This window comes from Callospermophilus lateralis, chromosome 2 (assembly GCF_048772815.1).
Source record: "Callospermophilus lateralis isolate mCalLat2 chromosome 2, mCalLat2.hap1, whole genome shotgun sequence".
NCBI lineage: Eukaryota > Metazoa > Chordata > Mammalia > Rodentia > Sciuridae > Callospermophilus > Callospermophilus lateralis.
Genome location: NC_135306.1, coordinates 129,668,987 through 129,691,879, shown reverse-complemented (window position 1 = coordinate 129,691,879; position 22,893 = coordinate 129,668,987). Strand labels below are relative to the sequence as shown.

The 22,893-nt window shown below is 33.2% G+C and overlaps 1 protein-coding gene across 3 annotated transcripts in view; it reads left to right on the top strand.

Annotated features, from left to right (window-relative positions):
- The window catches only part of Cep57 (centrosomal protein 57), a 36,808-nt gene continuing 13,915 nt past the window's right edge, over positions 1-22,893 (top strand). For 2 of the 3 annotated variants that reach the window (XM_076846499.2, XM_076846501.1), the window contains exons 1-6: positions 1-224; positions 7,014-7,170; positions 17,801-17,980; positions 18,348-18,469; positions 20,513-20,629; positions 21,200-21,277. In XM_076846499.2, coding sequence (XP_076702614.1) covers positions 180-224; positions 7,014-7,170; positions 17,801-17,980; positions 18,348-18,469; positions 20,513-20,629; positions 21,200-21,277 — 699 coding nt within the window. In that variant the 5' untranslated portion in view covers positions 1-179. The remainder of the gene's footprint in view (positions 225-7,013; positions 7,171-17,800; positions 17,981-18,347; positions 18,470-20,512; positions 20,630-21,199; positions 21,278-22,893) is intronic. The other variant, XM_076846500.2, reaches the window with a different exon arrangement.

Below are 22,893 nucleotides of genomic sequence, written 5' to 3'. Positions count from 1 at the left end.
CGCGGGCGTCCCACTGGGGGTGTGTAGCAAGGGTATTTAGACCCGGCGCCACCACCCCCACCCCTCCCATCAGGGGTTCGGCTTAGGGTCGCCCCTGGGGGGCGGCTCTCGACTCTTGAAGTAGTAGAGAATCTAGACCGCTCCGGAGCTGCGGAGGCCCGCGCTGGGCAGACAGAAAGATGGCGACGGCATCGGTCTCTGCAGTTTCTGATTCTCAGTTCTCGGTAAGAAGTGATCGGCATTCGAATAGGCTCTTTAGGTTGGTTCCAGCGCCTTTTTACACTTCCACGTTTCAGGCCGTTTTCGGTTCCTCTTCTGACCCCATCCTGGAAGACAGCGTCGGGTGGGTGGGGTACCTAGATGGCTCCACGCTGCGCAAGTTTCCACTATTCCTAAGTCATAGCTACACCCTCTAGCTTCCATTGAAACAGGCTGGTGCGTTTCTATTCTCATCCCTCATTCGCTTTGTGGCCTAGCAGGCCAGATTGCCTAATATTGCTGAGACTGGGCTTTCGCAGATCCTGGCCTGCGAAAACAGCTCCATTAGTCACGTGAGTGTAACGGCTCCCCTTGAAAACTCGCCTAGAGCAGGTAGTCACTGAGCGGTGCGCAGTCTCTTGAGTGTGCGTTTTAGTCGTTGCTTATGCAGTTTTCTTTGCAGTGCCTCCGCCTCCTATCTCATGAACTTTGTTGCGTGATCCTTTAGCCAGAGCCCGCGCTTTCTGTAATGTTGCTAGGACTGCAATGTGGAAGTGCTGTTTGGGAGAGTCCACAGAGATAGTAAACATTGTTTTCACCACAAGAGTTACCAGCCAGTTTAGTCACTGTTATTTGGCAAATAGAAGTGTTGAACTCAGTGTTCTGGAAAATGCACACTGGGAAGACACAAGTAAATGTGATGAAGTTGGAGCCAATTTATAAATATTCAGTGCCTTGTAGACTGTTAAACTTTAAAATTACACAGATGAATAGGATAGAAATCTTACTCTGAAGGAGAGAAGCATTGAAGAGAAGTTATGCATAATTACTACAGAGTACAGTTTTATGAGATACCATTACTAGAATAGTTTAAGGGGGGAGGTGATTAGCAGTTCTTGGGTAGGTTAGAGAAGATTTCCTAAAGGGAAAGTGGAACTAGCTACCTACTGAAGGAGTTGCAATTTTCACAAAAATAGCAGGAGAAAGCACCGCAAGAATTTTGATCTTTAGCATTTTGGAACTGGCTTATTTCACTCAGCATGATAATCTCCAGATTCACCATTTAGAGGCAATTGTCAAAAAGTTATTCATAGTGGAATAAATCTGACATAATTTTCTTGTGTGTGTGTGTGTGTATATATATATATATATGAATACATCACGGTGAATCAATCCCACCATCGTGTACATCTACAAAAGTGGGGTCCTAAATTAGAATAAGATATATACCATGCTTGTATAATAGTTATATAAAGTAGATTCTACTGTCTTGTACAACTAAAAAAAACTAATTTAAAAAAAAGAATTTTGAGATATGTGCCAAGACAAATAGACACTTTTTGAGGAAACTTGAGATAATCTGGAATAAACAGAGGTAATATGAAAGTAGAGTTGGATGAGATGAACTAGAAAAGTAGATGAAAATGAAAAAAAGAGTAAAGAAGTCAGAAGAATATCAATAATATCATAGACACTAAAAGAGAGAATTTAGGGGAATGCATAGTCACCTGGGGAAGTCATATTTTCCCTTAGTTTCATTTTTTTGTGACTATGATTAGAATTTTTGATAATGAGACCAGAAGTATCACAGTATCCTTAGAATAGGGTAAAAGTTTCCAGAGCCTTCTGGGAGATTAAGGAAAAGTAATGAGTGAAGCAATGGGAGTTCTTCAAGGATTAGATCAGAAAAAGGTAAGATAAAGAGAAACTGTTAGAAACATGTCAGATGATTGAATTATACAGGGGATGTGATTGGTTAAATTTGGGAGAGGAATACTTTTTTCCATTGCTCTCAAAACTTAATGCTTGGAGACCAAACCAGAAAGACTTCTGAGCCATTCTATGTATAATTCAGCCACTTGGTTGAGCAGTGCCACTGAGATGTAGTAAACCCTTGTTCCTTACAGTAGCTTTGAACAGAAATCCTTCCAGAGTTTCAGTTAGGAAAGCATAGATATTTTTATGCATTAAGCTCAGCTTTAATTGGATTCTAAGTATCAAGACTATGCTAATATTTTTACAAGTCAGAGTGCAACAAATTTAATTACCTTGACTTGCTGCATTAAAATGTCTAATTTAGAAGTTACTATTTCTCAAAACAAAAACAAACTTACTTGGTTTCTCAGTGCACAAGAAATGGTGCTACTTAGTAAATGTCCCATTAGAAATAAAGCTGTCATTTACAACAGAATTTGAAAAGCACTTTAGATTAGCAAACAGCCGATAATAAGTAATACGATATTAGAAAACTTTAAAACTACAACATGAAACCAGAAGGCTACTCATTAAGATGTCAGGGTTGTGAATATTAACAATTTGTATGTTTTACATTGATAAACCCAATACCGAACTAATTACAATAAATGGAGATGTTTTACACAAATAATAATCTTTAGAAAGCAGCTACCATATAAATCTCAAACATGGACAACGTGAAAGCAGTAGTCAGTCTTTTTGGAGTATTTTTTTCATTGCAGCAACAGCAAGATTAGCAACAGCAGGTAACATTTATTGTTTGTTATCAACTCACTGTTAAGAAACAACAGGAATACAACATAATTGGGCTTAATGAAATTAATACTAAGTAAAAGTATAGATAACATAGTGTTGAAACAGCAAAAGGACTTTATGTTCTATCTGTTAATTTTTTAAAATTTATTCATTTATTTTTATTGATTTTTAATAAATGACAACAGAATGCATTACAATTCATATTATACATAAAGTATGTTCACACCAATTCATGTTTTCATACATGTACTTTGGATAATGTTGTCCATCACATTGCACCATCATTGCTGACCCCTTGTCCCTTCCTTTCCCTTCCACCCCTCTGCCCTATCTAGAGTTTGTCTATTTCCCCCTCCCTATCCCACTATGAATCAGTCTCCTTATATCAGAGAAAACATTCAGCATTTGTTTTTTGGAGAGTGGCTAACTTCACTTAGCATTGTCATCTCCAGCTCCATCCATTTACCTGCAAATGCCATGATTTTATGATCTTTTATTACTGAGTACTATTCCATTATGTATATATGCCACATTTTTCTTATTCATTCATCTTGTGAAGGGCATCTAGGTTGGTTCCACAGTTTGGCTATTGTGAATTGTGTTGTTATAAACATTGATGAGGCTGTGTCCCTATAGTATGCTGGGTATAGACCGAGGAGAGGGAAAGCTGGGTCAAATGGTGGTTTCATTCCAAGTTTTCCAAGGAATCTCCGTGCTGCTTTCCATATTGGCTGCACCAATTTGCAGTCCCACCAGCAATGTATAAGTGTACCTTTTTCCCCACATCCTCACCAACACTTAGTGTTGTTTATCTGCATAGTAGCTGCCATTCTGACTGGAGTGAGATGAAATCTTAAAATAGTTTTGATTTGCATTTCTTGAATTGCTGGAGATGATGAACATTTTTTCATATATTTGTTGATTGATTATATATCCTCTTCTGAGAAATGTCTGTTCAGGCCATCTGTTAATATTTTCTTAATCCATGTGTAACACCCTTATGTCACTTTGGACTTAATAAATTAATCTCCTAATTTGTCTTATGCTTTTTAGTCCCGTCCTTTAACCAAGCAACACAGTAGCTTCATATTAATTTCCATGACTTTTTTTTGAATATATCATAGATTTTATAATATGAAATATATTTTAAGATATATTTTATTTTGGGGGATAATAAAGTGAATGCTTCCCTGCCTTTTTTTTTAATCTTTCCGTTCTTCCATTCCACACTACTATACTTTCTAAGACCATAATATTTAATACTTAGATGATACTGACAGGCATTATTTTAAGCATTTTTCATATATGAAATCATATAATTCTCACAATAACCTTGTGGGGTTGACATATTTACATTTTCAAATGGGCAAAGTGATGCATGAAGTTAGTCAAGGGTAACAGTTCATCTCATTTATACTACTATGTAGTATCTTGATAGGCTTTGGGGGTCTTTGGGTTTTTTGTTTGTTAGATATTATAACAATCTTGAAATCCTTAATGCTCAACATTGCAAAAATTTCTCTAAAGCAGCAGTTTTGGAAGAAGTGATCTAGGGAACTTTAGGCGGGTCTCTACAGGGTTCTCAGGGAGTCTACAAGATTCTTTCTTATTCAAGTGTTTGTGCAATGCTAGGTTTGCTTCATATATGTCAACCAAAACATACCAAATGTGAAACAAAAAGTTTGAGAGGGGCAACTTGCAGATTGGCATGTGGGTTAGACCTCAATACAGGCTTATAAAATATGTGTTTGGTTTATGCTTTGTCATTTTCAAAAATGAGAGAATGAAAATAGGTCAGTAGGTGTACTTGTGAGTGAAATTGATTTATCATAGAATAGGTACAACTTTGGCTTACTCATGCTAAATTGTTTTTCTATGTATATGCCAACCAACAGTCCTCTTTATTCTATGTCCCCTTTAATGGGTAGTATTATTCCACTTGTAAATTTTTTCTAAGGGGTAAGTTATAAAATGCTATCCTATTCTCTTTCTCATTTATGCTTCCCTAGTCATTGATGAGAATGCACCTTTTTGACTCATACCTTTGCTAGTCTTTTGTGTGTTTTTCTTTTATGAAATGCCCATCCATATCTTTTGCCTATTTTTTACTGGGCTGTTTTTTCTTAGTGATGTATACTCATTTGTGTTCTGAATGTTAATCCTCACTCTGATAGGACTAGTCCAAAGACATCTTTGCTTGTCTTTGGTATTTTTTGATTAATACTTAATACTAAAGTGGTAAAATTTGTCAGTCATTCCTTTCTACAGTTAGTGATTTGAAAAATTCTTCGTTCATTCTAAGATCTTAATGGTATTACTCTAAATTATTCTCTATACATTTTAAAGTTGGAGCTTTTAAATCCTAATTTACTTGAAATTTATTTAATTTAATGTTTTATTTAAGATGAAACAATTGTCCTGGAACTACTTGTTAAAAAGTTAACCTTTCCCCAAAGGTCCACAATTTTAGCTCTGTGAGTATATTAATTTCCATGTTTTTATTAGTTTGTTAGGGTGCTTTGTCCTTTTTTGTTGTTGTTTTGTTTTTTCTTTCTAGATACTCACTGTCTTAGTGATTCTCCTTTCTATATAGTTGGGAGTGGGGGGCGGTTATCTTCTTTGTTCTTAAGAGAAATGTTAGTATTCTTGGTCTTCGCTTTTCTTCAATAGAAATAGTTGAACTTGTTTTGGGAATTTTAATTGAAATTTCATTGAATTTCTGTTTTAATCTGATATTTTTTAGTATACTGAATCTTTTTTCCGAACATTAATTCTAGTTAATTTTTTTATTGTATGACCTGTGCTTTCTTAAGTTGCATTTTCCAACTCATGTATAGAAATACTGATTCTTGTACATGAATTTTACCTAGTAACCTTTCCAGGCTCAAATTAATTCTAATAATTTAGTATTCTTTGGTGTTTTTTATTTAGAGAATCATAATCTGTGAAGTTTGGATTCTTTTCACTTGTAGTATATCTTTTCTTTTCGCTATCCTAATATGCTTAAATTTAAGAGATGCAATTTAATATTAAGAACATCAACTAGAAGTTGTTCAAAGGGCTTTGTTTTGGTTTTAAAAGGAATGTTTCAAATTTTGCAAAATGAAGTATGTTTGCCATGGTTTTTAATGAAGTTTTATATTGCCATAAAAAAATTATTCTTTGCTGGATAATGAATGTTATTCAATGCTCTCATTCTTGTTGATCATGTGTACTTTTACTTGAATGAGGTGGATTACATTGAAAGATATTATAATGCAATCTAGTTTTTCATTTCTAGAATATTTTCACCTTGATCATATTATTTACCTTCTTGTTTTCACAGCAATAGTGTATGTTTTATATTTCCTTTTGTAAATCAACTGGGAATTTATGTGATTTCTAACATGAAAGTAGAATCTTTGGTTTTAGTAACATTTAAATATATGTATTTTGATAGCATTTGTCTATTCCACAAAGTTGTTTATTGTTATTATTAATATTTATTGTTCCTTTGTGCTTTTCTGAACACAGATTATTTAGTACTCTATAAAGTGCAGTTCTCAAAAGGTAAGACTTTGCTGTGGCAGTTGAAAAAAGAAAAATGGATATTTGAGAATTTAGAACAGTCGTAGTCACAACTTATACCATAGACTTCAACTTTTTGATTATTTTCTCCACTGTATCAAAGAAAGTCCATTATTCTAATATAATATCATATAATTTTCTGATATAATTTTCATATCATATGGAACATAATCCTAAATTTGTTAGAATTCCATTCATGACAGATGATGTATGTTTGGAAATAAAATTTTATATATGAATGTTGATAAGTCTTTATGTCCGATTATTTCCCTGTTTTCTAACTAAAATAAGTCCTTTGAGGCAAGGACAATATCTCTTTTTCTTTTTTTTAAGTTTTGGACACTAAAATATTTAAGAAGTATTTTGTTGCATTTGAGAATAGAGTAATTTGTAGCAATCTCTCATTCTGTATATTTACTTTTCTGAATGTATGTTTCATGGTATATACTTAAGATACAATATTTGTTGAGTACCATTTTTTTTTCTATACAGTATTTGTATTTAGATTGTAAGAGTATTCTTTGTAGTGTTTGGCATATGGCTACATTTAGACAAATTTGAAACACTTTTAAAGTTGTATTTCCTTAAAATAAATGATGGTTGAATTCTACTGTGTATAGTTATTGGGCTCTTTTTCCCATTGTCTCTTATCAGAAGAATACATAAACAGTTCAATTTTTAAGTCATGAATATGGTTTCAATTTTTGAAAAGTAATTTCTGTATTTTTATTTTTCAGAACATCTCAGCTGAACCATCAAGGTCTAATAGGGGTGTGGTTCGCCATTCTTCATCTCCTTATGTATCATATCCATCTGATAAGCCTTTCCTTAATAGTGATCTACGACGCTCTCCAAATAAGCCTACCCTTGCCTATCCAGAAAGCAATAGTAGAGGTAATAAACCCTGACAAAAAGATGCTGCTTTTGTTTACCTGCTGCTTTAAAATTGTTGTTTTTGTTCTCCGTTATTTCAAAAGTTGAGAAATATGTTTTCCCCTTTACTGCCTGTTTTTAGCCTACTAAAAATATGCTTTTTTGGGTGCTCTTTATTTTGATTGGTGAACATAATCATCTACCACATCACTTAAGGTAAAGTACTTTGAATCATACCTCAATAGTCTATCTTCAACATGAATCAGGATCCTAGACTGTGTTTTTACTTCAGTAAAATGCAGTAACTCAAAAGCATTTTTTTAATTCTCACTGATTTCATTCACATTCTTATCTATTATCTAGTATGTTCATAGAAAACTAACAAATATCTATGCCTTTTGTCTCCTCCTGATCCCCAGTTAACATCACTACCATTTATTATGTCTCTCACTTTAAACAAAGTTTCAGCACCTCTCCATGGCTCACATAATAATGAAGTCTTAGATTTCCTACAACTTAAACCCTGTCTGCCTTAGTAAATTCATCCCCACCTCCTTTCTTAAACATTCTTTGTTCTCGCTACTTGAAATGTATTTGTTCTTAGAGCTTGACATCTATGTTAATTTTCTTTTTTTAAAATTAATTTTTAATTGGCATATTGTAATTACATAATTGTGGAAGACATTGTGACATACATGTACCTCTGTTGGTTTTCTTGCCTGCCTTAACAAATACCACAAACAGCTGTAATCTGGCAATTTAGGAGACTGAGGAGGAGGATAGCAAGTTCAAGGCCAGCCTCAGCAATCTGACAAGAGTGCTTGCCTAGTACGGGTGAGGCACTGGGTTTGATCCTCAGCATTATATAAAAAATAAATAGATAAAATAGTCATAAAATATTAATAAATAAATAGGTATACATACATATATTTATATGTATATAACATAATTTTATAGATATATATATGTATGTATGTATATTTATGGACTGGGGATGTGGCTTGATGTTAGAGGGCCTCTAGGTTAAAGTCAGACACGAAAAATATATAAACACAATGCCACAAACTAAGCCACTTTAAATAACACAAATTATTCATGTTGCAGTTTTCTACAGGTCAGAAATCTGGGTGGGTTCTTCTCTGCTGACAGTCTGATATGGTTCAAATCTAGGTATTGACTGGGCATATTCTTTCTGTAGATGCTAGGGACGATCTGCTTCCACACATTCATATTCTTGGCCAAATTCAGTTCCTTGCTGATGCTGGACTACAGTTTCATTTCCCTGCTGTCAGGACCAGTCTTCACCTCTCTAGACTTCTTATTCCTACTCATGCTTTCCTCAAGGTCTCCTATGGCAACAATGAATCAGGTCTCATATGCTTTAAATCTCTTTGACTTCTGCTGTGGCTACATTTCTCTAACCATAACTAGAGGAAACTTTCTACTCATGTAATTAGTTAGGTTCAGGAATAGTCTCAGTATCTTAAGAGCCATAACCTTATTAACATCTCTGAAAGTCCTTTTTGCTATGTATCATAATTCACCAGAGTAGCCAGAGATTAGGTTTCCATTCTGCCTATCATATCAACTTGAAGTTTGCAAGCCTTTCCCTTGTTTTCTCTCATACTGAAATTTTTTTTAATATTATTTTTATTTTTTAATTTCTCTTTTTTAATTTGTTCTTTTTAGTAAAACATGACAGTAGTATGTGTTTGGGCATATCATACAAACGTGGAATATAACTTCCCATTTTTGTGGCTATACATGGTGTGGGGTTATACTGGTCATGTATTCTTATATGAACATAGGAAAGTTATGTTCAATTCATTCTACTGTCTTTCCCATTCCCCCTCCAACCCTGACTCTCCAGTCCAATTCAGTAAACCTCCCCTTCTTGATCTCCACCACTGCCTATTGTGAATTAGCATCTGCATATCAGAGAGAACATTTGGCCTTTGGTTTTTTTGGGAGTGGCTCCTTTCACTTAACATGAAAGTCTCCACTTCCATCCATTTACCCGCAAATACCATAATTTCATTCTTCTTTATGGCTGAGTAATATTCGCTTGTGTACATATACAATATTTTCTTTATCTGATCGTCTGTTGAAGGGCACTTAAGCTGGATCCATAGCTTAGCTATTGAGAATTGAGATGCTATGACCATTGATGTGGCTATGTCACTGTAATATGCTGATATTCAATCCTTTGGGTAAATGCTGAGGGGTGGTATAACTGAGTCAAATAGTGGTTCCATTGCAAGTTTTCTGAGGAACTATAGTGCTTTCAGGAGTGATTGTACCAATTTGCAGTCCCATTAGCAATGTATGCATGTATATTTTCCCCACGTCCTCACCAACATTGTTACTTGTATTCTTTATTTTTTTTTAAACTTTTGTTCTAATCAGTGACATGATAGCAGAATGCTCTTTGATTCATTATGTTACAAATGGAGCACAATTTTTGACTTTTCTGCTTGTACTCACAGTAGGGTCACACCATTCATGCAATACTATGTGTACCTAAGGTAATGATGTCCTTCTCATTCCACCATCTTTCCTTCTATGCCCCTGCCCCCAGTATGAATTATTATCCACTTATCAGAAAATATTTGGCCCCTAGTTTTGGGGGATTGGCTTACTTCATTTAGCATGATATTCTCTAATTCCATCCATTTACCTGCAAATACCATAATTTTATTCTCTTTTATTGTTGAGTAATAGTTCCTTGTGTTTATATACTATTTTCTTTATTCGTTTATCTATTGAAGGGCATGTAGGTTGGTTCCACAGTTTGGCTATTGTGAATTGTGTTGCTATGAACATTGATGTGGCTATGTCACTATAGTAGGTTGTTTTTAAGTCCTTTGGGTATAGACCAAGGAGTGGGATAGCTGGGTCAAATGGTGGTTCCATTCCAAGTATTCTAAGGAATCTCCACACTGCTTTCCATATTGGTTGCAGCAATTTGCAGTCCGACCAGCAATGAAAAAGGTTTTTGTTGTTTGTTTTTTGTGGTGCTGGGGATTGAACTTGGGGCCTGTGCATGCGAGGCAAGCACTCTACCAGCTGAGCTATATCCCCAGCCTCATACTGATATTTTCTTTGTCTGGAATTATACTTGTTCTTTAAAGCAAATATATATTATTTACATCAAGAGGTCTTTCTTTCCTCTAGCTTCTCCAGCACATACCTCTCTGCCCTCCTCAGTGTTGTTTTTGAAATATCTTAATCCTTTGTTCATAACTTAAAGCCTTTAATTTTTGTGGATATAAAGGGGATGATGATTTTGGTGTCTGTCCTTCCGTTTGAAAAGCAGGTATTGTTGGATTGATGGAAGAAAACACTGTAAAAGTACTGTTGTCTTCTATATCTCTGGGTTCTGAATCCATTGATTAAACCAACTGGTCAGCAATATTTGAGAAAAAAATTACATCTGTAGCAAGCATGTAAACTTCTTTTCTTTGTCATTATTCCATAACACATCATAACAACTGTTTGCATAGCATTTCAATTCTTTTATTAGGGATGATTGAAGTATATGGAAGGATATGTGGTGATTATATGTGAATTCTGCACCATTCCGTCTAAGGGACTTGAGCATCTATGGATTTTGTTATCTGGTGTGGGATGGGAAGATTTTCATAATCATTGGATTGGATAACCATTGTATTACCAATGGATGTTGAAGGCCACCTGTATAATACAATATAACAATAGGATAATATCCCGAGACATTTTTAAAATAGCTCACCATGCTATTCTCTAAAGATGTAAAACAAACTATTTACAGTTTTGCATGTTATTTGTCTTGTTTTTCCCATCATCTCCATTTTCCCCCTTCTTTCATATTCCTTAAAATCATTAGTGATGCAAAAACAGATTTTAGCTTTTTTGTTAACATTACTGGGCTGAAAGTTTTACTGATTGCTCTGTGAAAAAAAATCCACCTCCCCTCTAATTTTTCTTAATCCTTCATTCTTTAATAATTTGCTGTACTCTGAATTTTTTGTTTTCACAGATGTGAAGATCAGAACTAGATATAATATTGTAGTGGAAGTATTAATTTGTAATTCTTGGGTCTTGTGTTCCTACAGAGTTAAGAGCTCAATTGCATAGTTATTTTATTTTGTGCTTTTTTTTTTAATAAATATTTTTTTTAGTTGTCAATGGACCTTTATTTTATTTACTTATATGTGGTGCTGAGAATTGAACCCAGTGTTTTACACATGCTAGGTAAATGCTATACCACTTGGCTACAACCCAAGCCCCTTGTGCTTATTTTTATTTATTTTTTATTTTTTAAAATTTTCTTTTTTAGATGTAGATGGACACAGTATCTTTATTTTTATTTGTGTATTTTTATGTTGTGCTGAGGATTGAACCGAGGGCCTCACACGTGTAAGGCAAGAGCTCTACCACTGAGGTACAACCCCAGCCCCCTTGTGCTTATTTTTTAAGTAAGAAATTATAACTGAAAATTAGTGGGGTTTTGCTCCTTTGTGGGCTTCAGTTGTATATTTTTTTGCTTTTTTAACCTATGATGTTCTTTGAATATCATACAATTTTTATTGTTTTTTTTTTAGATTGTCAGTCTTTAACTGCTATTCTAATGTGTAACATCCTATCATTTGTTTTAATCATTTAGTTAATTTAATTAACATTATTTTTTCATATTTATGGTATCTTATAAAGAGTTTTGCATCAAGTATTGAAATTCATAAAAGTTTATCAGACTACTAGGGGAGGGGGGATTGTTAAAATACACACCACAGAATACACGTGTCTACCAAAGGGTTGCACAACATGCAAAGTGTTGCCAAGGAAAGGCCATTCATATATGACTTAGACTAGAGCTTTTTTTTTTTTTTTTTTTTTTTTTTTAAATATTTGTTTTAATTGTAGGGAGACACAATAACCTTTATTTTTATTTTATTTTTATGTGTTGCTGAGGATTGAACCCAATACCTCATGCATGCTAGGCAAGCACTCTACCAATGAGCCACAACCCCAGCCCCTTACACTAGAGCTTTTATAGGAGATTAGTTATAAACGTATTTTGTACTTGAGCAACCATTCACAATTACCAAAATTTCAGCCTTCCCAAAGTGAAACAGGGATTCACTGTAAATCACATTATTTGCATAAATAATCTAGGTAGACAGATATAGTAGAATTTAGTAGGATATGTATGCCATAGGCATATAAACACCTTTATCAATTAGTAATATAGAAAACACTCAGGTAGACAAATTCTCAGAGGTTAGTGAAACAAAAGGTTAGGTCTACTGGTTAACTTTTCTGTAAATTGTGACACTGGAATTCATTCATCCTTTTTGAACTTTGAATGCTTATTACCTAAGCATGGTTTTTATATCATTATGTTAATGTATTCACATTTTAAAATTTTGCCATATTTCATTATACAGCATTAAAAAACTACACTAAAATATAATTGATATCAAAAGAAAAGTCTTTATATTGGGAAGCTATAAAGCTTACAGCATAGTTCAGTTTTGTAGAATTATAAACCCTTAACTTGAATTTTTATACCATGAACAAGTATAGTTAGATCTTAGAAGTTGTGTGTGGAGGGGCATCACTTCTTACATTTTTGAGAAAATGACTGTTCAATATCTAACTTAGCCTTAATTTATTAAAATAATATAAAAATGGTATTCATTGATGGAAATGATTTCAGTTAAGTTTACTATTAGAACCTTCAGGCAAATCTTTTTCATGACCATCACCCTTTGATATATATATTTGATGTGTACTTGACTTTTTTGTTATACATTAATAAAAGATGTGTAGTTAATGGTCAAGATTTAACAGTTTTTACTACTTTATAAGGACATAGTGGCTTGTTTTTCCTTATAAGAAAAGCTTAAAATTAGTTAAGTACCACTACCTTTATTTGAGCTAAAAAATTGATAGTTTTTTTACATTTATTTATTTATTTTTTATTAGTTCTAATCAGTTATACATGACAGCAGAAAGATTTTCAATGCATTGTACACAAATGGAGCGCAATTTTTCACTTCTCTGGTTGTACATGAAGTAGAGTCACACTATTCATTCAGTTATACATGTACCTAGGGTAATGATGTTCGTCTCATTTCACCATCTTTCCTATTCCTGTGCCCTATCCTCCCTTCCCCTTCGCCCCACCCAAAGTTCCACCACTCTTCCCATGCCCCACCCCACCTCCCCCCATATGGATTAACATCCACTTATCAGAGACAATATTTGGCCCTTGGTTTTTTGGGATTGGCTTATTTCACTTAGCATGATATTCTCCAACTCTGTCCATTTACCTGAAGATGCCATAATTTTATTTTCTTATAATGCTGAGTAATATTCCATTATGTATATATACCACAGTTTCTTTAGCCATTTATCTATTGAAGGGATCTAGGTTGGTTCCACATTTTAGCTTTTGTGAATTGTGTAGCTATAAACATTAAAGTGGCTGTGTCTCTGTAGAATGCTGTTTTTAAGTTCTTTGGATATAAACTGAGGAGTGGGATAACTGGGTCAAATGGTGGTTCCATTCTAAGTTTTCTGAGGAATCTCCATACTGCTTTCCATAGTGGTTGTAATTTGCAGTCCCATCAGCAGTGTATGAGTGTGCCTTTTCCCCCACATCCTTGCCAGCACTTATTGTTTGTATTCTTGATAGCTGCCATTCTGACTGGCATGAGTTGAAATCTTTTTGATTTGCCTTTCTCTAATTACTAGAGATGTTGAATATTTTTTCATATATTTGTTGATTGATTGTATATCTTCTGAGAAGTGTCATTTCACCTCCTTAGCCCATTTATTGATTAGGTTGTTTGTTTTTTTGGTGTTGAGTTTTTTTAGTTCTTTATATATATCCTGGAGATTAGTGCTATATCTGACGTGTGTGACAAAAATTTGCTCCCAAAATGTAGGCTCTCTCTTCACCTTGTTGATTGCTTCTTTTCTTTTCTTCTCTTTTCTTTTGCTGAGAAGCTTTTTAGTTTAAATCTATCCCATTTATTGATTATTCATCTTATTTCTTTAGCTTTAGTAGTCTTGTTAAGGAAATCAGGGCCTACTTCAAGATGATGAAGATTTGTGCCTACTTTTTCCTCTGTTAGGTGCAAGGTCTTTGGTCTAATTTCTAGGTCCTTAATCCACTTTGAGTTGAGTTTTATGCAAGGTGAGAGATAGGAGTTTAGTTTCATTTTGCTGCGTATGGATTTCCAGTTCTCCCAGCGCCACTTGTTGAAGAGGCTATCCTTTCTCCAATGTATGTTTTTGGCACCTTTGTCTAGTATGGGATAACTGTATTTATGTGGGTTTGTCTCAGTGTTTTCTATACCATTGGTCTACATGTCTGTTTGGGTGCCAGTACATGCCGTTTTTGTTTCTATAGCTTTGTAGTATAGTTTAAGGTTTGGTATAGTGATGCCTCCTGCTTCATTCTTCTTTCTAAGGATTGCTTTGGTGATTCTGGATCTCTTATGATTGCTTTTTCTATTTCTATAAGGAATGACATTGGGATTTTAATTGGAATTGCACTGAATCTATATAGTGCTTTGGGTAGTATGGCCATTGTAACAGTATTAATTCTGCCTATCTAAGACCTTGGGATATCTTTCCATCTTCTAAGGTCTTCTTCAGTTTCTTTCTTCAGTGTTGTGTAGTTTTCATTGTAGAGGTTTTTCACTTCTTTTGTTAAGTTGTTCCCAAGTATTTTTTTTTTCTTTGAGTATATTGTTAATGAAGGTAGTTCTCCTAATTTCTCTGTCAGAGGCTTCAGCACTGATGTATAGAAATGCATTTGATTTATGGGTATTGATTTTATATCCTGTTACTTTGCCGAATTTATTAATTACTTCTAAAAGCTTTCTGGTGGAGTTTTTTGGATCCTATAAGTGTAGAATCATGTCACTGGCAAATAACGATAGTTTGAGTTCTTTTTCCTATTTGTAGCCCTTTATTTTCTTTGGTCTGTCTAATTGCCCTGGCTAGAGTTTCAAAGATTGTGTTGAATGGAAGTGAAGAAAGAGAGCACATCCCTGTTTTGTTCCAGTTTTTAGAGGGAATGCTTCCAGATTTTTCTCGGTTTAGAATGATGTTGGCCTTGGGCTTACTGTAGATAGCTTTTTACAGTGTTGAGGTATGTTGCTACTATCCCTAGTTTTTCTAGTGTGTTGAACATGAAAGGGTGCTGTATTTTGTCAAATGTATTCTCTGCATTAATTGATATATGATTCTTTAAGTCTGTTGATGTGATGAATTACATTTATTGATATCCATATGTTGGACCAACATAAAAAAAGGAATAAATCAGAATTACAGCCATGTTAAGGTAAGGAGGAATTCCCAGGAAAAGAGATATATAAGTTAGGCAAACAGTTCCCAAGAGCTGTTTTACTTATATACTAATATAGTAAGCATATTAAATTTAAAACACAAACACATACACACACCTTAGTGGTTTAAAAGAGGTTAAACTTAGTTGACATCAGAGGAAGTTAAACTGATATCTGAGCTCTTTTCCTGTACCTTTTCATATCTTCTTTCAGCTGTTTTAGGGGTTTTGTTTTTTTTTTCCAGATTTCTAGGTATGTGTATGTGTATTTCATGTCTGCTTTTGTTCCAGTTACGTTGTAGTCTCATTGAGGATGATGCCAGCAAGAATAAGTAAACTATGTATAATAAATCTGTGAGTCTCCTACATGGGGCCTGTTATATTCCAGGCATTTAAAAAAAAAAAAAAAGATGGTGAATGAACAAATTTCATTAATAAAAGGAAAAGTGTACCTGGTGTTAAATAAAAAGATTTGTTTCTTAAAAAGTTGGCATCTCTCCCTGTACAGTTTACATGAATTTTCATCTAAATTGACACTTAGGCAAAATGATTCTGAATTAATTGATAGGAATAGTTTTGAAACATTTTAAAGATGTCTGTAATATGGCAAGGTGGTGCCAACATTGAAGTTTATAAAGCTTTAATAATTAAAATACTTTCATAATATTAAAAATGCCAAAATAGATGAAAGCTCAGAAGCTGTCTTGGGGAAGTAGATATGAATAATATCTCTATATATTGGTATATGCATGAGGTTAGTATATGATAAATTTGATGTGTAAAGTTATTCCTCCAATAAAAATATTTTACTTAATATTTAAATGTAAAAATGTATGAAACTAAGAATAATGAAAGAAGAAGATATAAAGTTTTTCTGATGTGAGATTGGGTTCTACATATAAAGTAGATACATAAAAAGTAGAACTTGAGAAAATACTAGATAAAACTATATGAAAAATCAGAAAACCTATATATTAAAATAACAATAAATACCAAAACTAGGGTTAAAGGAAGACAATAAAATAGAGGGAAGGAAACTTTTTCCTATAAGAATGGATAAAGGAAATTCTTGGAAAAGAGAAGATTAGCCAAAAATGTATGCAAATATATTTAAACTTTAATTGATAAGCCAGATAACCAGAAATGTCATGTTATTCTTATCAGAATGGCATATATTTTATAATTAAGTCTGTTGGCAAAGACATACTTCTGATGAAAGTATAAATTGTTGAAATCACTTTTGAAGGTACTGTGTTTCAGGAGTCTTTAAAAAGTGACCATTTTTTTACTAAGAAGTTAACTTATTTTTTGTTTTTATTTATCAAAAAGACTATCTGATTATATGAACCAAGTGTTCATTGTTTAAAAAGCTAAAATTAAAAGCAAAATTTAGAAATATTTTCATCTCAATTTATCTCACATATGTAGAAAAAGATTGAAAGAACCAAAAATGGCAGTTGTTCTCTCTGGTTAGTAGTAGTATTAGTCATTCCCTGTAGTTTTTACGATGAATGTGTATCATTGTCTAGAGTCAGAAACTTGAGAAAGTGTTTACAGAGTGCTTACTTTTTTTTTCCTTTAAAAAAAAAAAAATGCAGATTAAAGAAAGTCCTTTTTATACTTGACTGCTTTAACTCTATAAGTAGAGTCTACGTGTGATCCTATAAATAACAGAAAAAAAGATTCAGACAATTCATATGTACTTTGGGACAGTTGTATGAATTTCTCCATGATTAGCCAAATTTTTTGGACCATATTTTAAAATCCTTGAAATGTTTCTATCATAGTTATGGGTTTTTTACTGTTTACTTAGAACATTTCAGAGACTCAAAAAGGTATCTTGAAAAGGATTTTTTATTTTTTGAAATATGTGTTTAATTGTCCTAAAGAAAATTAAATAATTTTATGTATCAATACATTTTTAACAAAGGAAATATTTTAATAATTTACTTTTATTTTAAGCTTAATTGAACTGCATAATAGATTAAATCTTTTGAGAGAATCAAAAATTTCCTACACACTGTAAACTTGATTTTTATTATAATTTTCTGCATTTTCAACTTATTTGTGATTTTATGTAATATTCAGCCAGAATAAATTAACACTAAAATTGGAATAAATTCTTTTACAATTTCATGTTTATAGGCTATTAAAAATAACCAATAAACAACTTGAGTAAGAATGATTAGCATTTGTTGTTCCCAAAGAATGATTCTCCATTGGACCCAGTCATCAATTTTTTTTCTATTTTTTTCAGTGATTTTCTTCATACCTATTGTTATTTTATGGTATTTGCTTTATACTTGGCAGCCATCTTTTCTGCTCTGAAGAATCTTCAAGATAAGATTCGTCGATTGGAACTTGAAAGGATTCAGGCAGAAGAAAGTGTGAAAACCTTGTCAAGAGAAACCATTGAGTATAAAAAAGTACTGGATGAACAGATTCAAGAAAGGGAGAATTCAAAGAATGAAGAATCAAAACACAATCAAGGTTTGTTTAATTCTGAAGAAATTAAATTCTGTCAAAATAAGTATTGTAAAATTATTCTGAAACTCCAAATTAGCACTTTCTAGTATACATTGTCTTCAAAACAAAATTACATTATATTCCAGGTACATTTTAAGGATTAAGTGCTGACTGATGTCATGCATTGTATTTACTGTAAGGTAGATTTGACCAGCATATAGAAGTCAAAAAAAGCTTCTAGGGCAACTGCAAAGTAATTCAAAAAGTCTTCTAGGGCCACTGGGATATGCCATTTATATTGTAAACACAGTAGATCCCATTCCTGTTAACTGCATGTTAAAACTATTCTATGGGTGAACTGATTTCTACTTTTCTTATGTATTCATTTTAGAACTGACATCCCAGTTATTAGCTGCAGAAAATAAATGTAATCTTTTGGAAAAACAATTGGAATACATGCGAAATATGATAAAGCATGCAGAAATGGAAAGGACATCCGTCTTAGAAAAACAGGTATGGCACCTCACAGACTGATACTCAAGAATGGAACAGTTCTTCAGAAAATTCATTTAAATATAGACCTTTTTTCCTCAGGATGAATGATGCTGTTATAATAGCTTAGAACTGAAATTTTGTGACATAAGTTATGGTATTAAAAGGTTAGATTGGCTCTTTTTGCTGTTATTGTATTTGACAAAGTTTTAAATTGAGAAAATCCTATAGTTATGAGATATTTTAAAGTCACAATAACATAGTCTGCATTATGAAAAGTGTAAGTAATCATTTAACTCTCTGAACCTCTTAAATATGTTTAAAGAGTCAAATGAAGCAGATTTGATGGTTCATGATTCTTTTATAACTCTTTATAATTGTTATTTTAACAAAATATTTCTGTTGTGTTACACCAGAGGTCTTTCATGTTTAAGTGACTTGCACATTTGTGAGAGGATGTTAGCATCTTCTATCTACAACATATTTTTTAAAGCATCCCTTTTTCCTGTGACTGGAATTTGAATTTATCATGAACACCATCACTTCTGAATATCTTCACTTTATTCACAGTTGGTTTACATGCTTGACATGAAAGGTGCTTTGCAGTGTAGAATGAGAAAAAGTATATATGCTTTCAGTTGATCTTTTTGGTTCATCTACTCATTCCCCCTTCTGGTGTTTTCTTTAGGGGAGCATTTATTTTCTTTCTTACAGCAAACTCATATTCTTTGGAGTTTTGTTGGAAATTCCACACTTTCTAAATTATGTGGGCAGCCTTTATGAGGCAGATGTGCATTTGCCTTTGCTGTCACTTGATGGGTTTTGATGATTTGAGGCCAGATTTTAGTTACTATATTGGTGTGGTATTCTTGCATCATTGAGGTTTATACCTGATTACAGGAAGAAGATATCAGTACAGCAGTTAAGGTAGTGAGTTGCCCAGGTATAAACCTGTCCATCTTATATGCCAAATCTCCTGTACTGCCTCATGTGATATTTGACTTCAGTATTCCTTTATTTGCTTTTGGTTCTATGTAACACTTTATTATAATTTGCTGTGTTTTGTCTAACATTTCTGTGACAGGTGGTGTAAAGGGAAAGGGTATTGGTTTATTAAGAAAACTTTTGAGATATCTTGACTAATGTACCTGGAAGATAACTAGTAGACAGAGAATAAATATCTTGATTATAGTTGTTGATTCATCAGTAAATTTTAAATACCATTTTTAATAAAGGTAGTTTAATAGAAAGGGCACCAATACTGGAAGTAAAGTGTGGTTTGTGCTAATTTTTAAGTTAGTGTATTCTTCAAGAGCTTCAGATATGCACCAGAATGTATAGAAGAAAATTAGTAGTTCACACAAATTAATGATAAATTATTACCTTGTATTGTTTTTGTCTTTTTCAAAGTTCTTTTAGTATGATTACCCATTGTCATTGACTTGCATATGAAGATGCAGTGTTTAAAGTTCAGGTACTTAGCTATGACTTTCTTTTAATAGATCTTAATTTACTATATTTCCACTTCTTACCCTAGTAAATGGTTTACCCTGTCACTTTTGGTCCTTAAGTACATATAGAAAGCAGGCTTTTCAAACCTCTTACTCTAAATTTGAAGGAAAGAAGATTAAAAAGGAAAAATCATTTTAAATGAAATTTGGAGAGAATCTAAAAAGACACAAAGCCTCTAATTATTGCCTTAATTAAGCGATTAACTACTTAAGAGTACCAAACTAATTGGTAATACTTACTATTTGTGCATTTACATGGCCTGTATGTCCAGGAAATCCTTGCTGTCCCAGGTGTAAAGACAGTCTCACTATGTAAAACCACATGTATATAAAATAATCTATAGGAACGGCAATATTCCCTTCAAATTATAAAATCATTGTTTTATTCCCCATGGTTTCAACCTAGTGTTATGTTCCTAGAACTTCTCTGTATCTAAGTAGTTCTCTGAAAGGCCAGACAAAAAGCATACTGTGTATTCAAAGATATTCTCAGTGATAATTTTTGGTTTTTTGATCATCAAATTATCATACGATATTTAATAATATTTTCCAGGTTTCCCTAGAAAGAGAACGACAACATGATCAAACACATGTTCAAACCCAACTTGAAAAACTGGATCTTCTTGAACAGGAGTATAACAAACTTACCACAATGCAGGCCCTTGCAGAAGTCAGTGAATGTATCTTTTCTCAATGCAAAATACTGGGTGATCATTTTTTAAAATTAATTTTATATCACTGAATATTTATAGCAATAAGGGATCTTGTAGCAAAGAAATGTATAGGAGTTTCTAAAAAAGAAAAAAGATTGGAGAAGAATATTCAACCTTAATGGGCATAAAGAAGTTCTTTTTGTAATTTTTTAAAGATTAAATGGTAACTTAAGGCTTACATCACTTGGTTTAAGTTGTTCTCTGCACTATTTTGTTTCACTTGGGAGGTATTTAATGCCACTAAGTGAAGTTTCAGGTTAACAGCGTCAAGGTAACTTAATAACTTTCATGTAGACCTCTGTTTTTTGGCTATAGGTTTTACCTATAATTCTTTGCAGCTACCTCATAAATGACTATTAATTGATCACAAGAGTATGTCATGGATGCTGCTGAGCCCAGAGGCATTATTGGAGTGAACAAATTTATATTAACCATGCTTAAAATTTATAACATTTCCTGTTTGATATATTAAAATTTTATAGATAAGATACTTTTCACTATTACACTTTTGATGTTTTTATCACTAGAAAAAAATGCAAGAATTGGAAGCAAAACTCCATGAAGAAGAACAGGAAAGGAAACGTATGCAAGCTAAGGCAGCTGAGGTAAGTTGAAATAGGATTATGTAGGCTTTACATTTTTACTATTCTGGATATAAATAAACAGTTATATTTGGGTACTTTAGATTATTTGCTCTTTAGAATAGTACAGTATATAAATTCTCAGATATAATTTAAGGTAGAAAATTATGAACATATGTTTTAACAAAGAATGAAAATTTGAGTAGCTATTTAGCATGTTTCAAATTACACATGCTAAAGTAATGTATCATATAAAACTTAGGTATCATGGGCACTATAGGAAATGATTGAAAACTATAATTGAATCTCTTAGCTTCTTGGACCAGGAGCAGAGGCACATGCCTATACTCCCAGCAACCTGGGAAGATGAGGCAGAGGATCAAAAGTTTGAGACCAGACTCAGCAACTTAGACACTGTCTCAAAATAAAAAATAAAAAGGGTTGTCACTGTAGTTCAGTAGTAGAGCGGGTTGTGTCAAAAACATACACACATAACATACACACACGCGCGCGCGCACTTCTTGGACTGCAGGTATAGCTCAGTAGCAGAGCATTTATATAGCATATGTGAGGGTGCCCTGGGCTCAATCCCCAGCACTCAAAAAAAAATATGAAAGTAAAGAATAAACCACAGAAGTACTTCTTTTTGTAAGACAATCAAGAAGATATCAGTACAGCAGTTAAGGTAGTGAGTTGCCCAGTAGCTAGTGACTCAAACAAGTTCACAAAATTACCACATCAGGAAAATGAACCTATTTTAAGTTTTTTATTTTTTTCTACAGTAGTAACCAGGTTGAATAGGTAAGGCAGTATGGGTTCACAAAAACATTGAGAAATTTTTATGTATCAGTCACAACTGAATTTCTAGAGATTTAGATTTGAAGTAAGTCTTAAACTCAATAAAATATAACTTTTTGTGTTTTTTAAATTTAATTTTTTTTTTTTTTTAATTATGTGGTGCTGAGGATTGAACTCAGTCCCTCACATATGCCAGGCAAGCATGCTACCACTGAGCTGTGACCCTAGCCCAGACTTTTGTGTTGTTAACTGGAGACTACCTTTTGAGGTTATTTGGTCAGATATCTCCCAGATATTTTTCTCACTTTGCCAAGATCTTTAAGTTGATGACATTTATGTGTACCTTTTCTCAGTATACAAGAAGGTGGGTCCTGATTCCAAAATAATTAGGAGTTCAACCTGGCAAAGTGTCCTGGGCTCACCTCATAAATGTAATTACAGGAATATCAATGTTTCCTATTCTAGTTCTCTGAATGCATTAATTTAATATATTTTCAGATATTTACTTTTGGTTAATATTTAAACTGTTCTATTTCTTCTCATTGTGCTTTCTGAGATATGTAACCCCATGGCTTTATTTTTGACATTCAACAAATTTTCTCTGCCTATTCTGTCTTTAGGGTAGGCTCCATGTCCTCTCTTGTAGCATGCAAACCTATGGATTATGCTGTATATACATTGTGGTTTTGAATCCACTATATACAAAATACAAAATTTTACAAGTTCATTATTTTATGAAGTTTAAAAATTGATTCATGATGCCTTGGCTCTCCTTTTCATTTAGTTGACAAAAGTAAGGACCAAAGCACTTAACTGCTGAGTAATGTATTATCAGTAGAGGT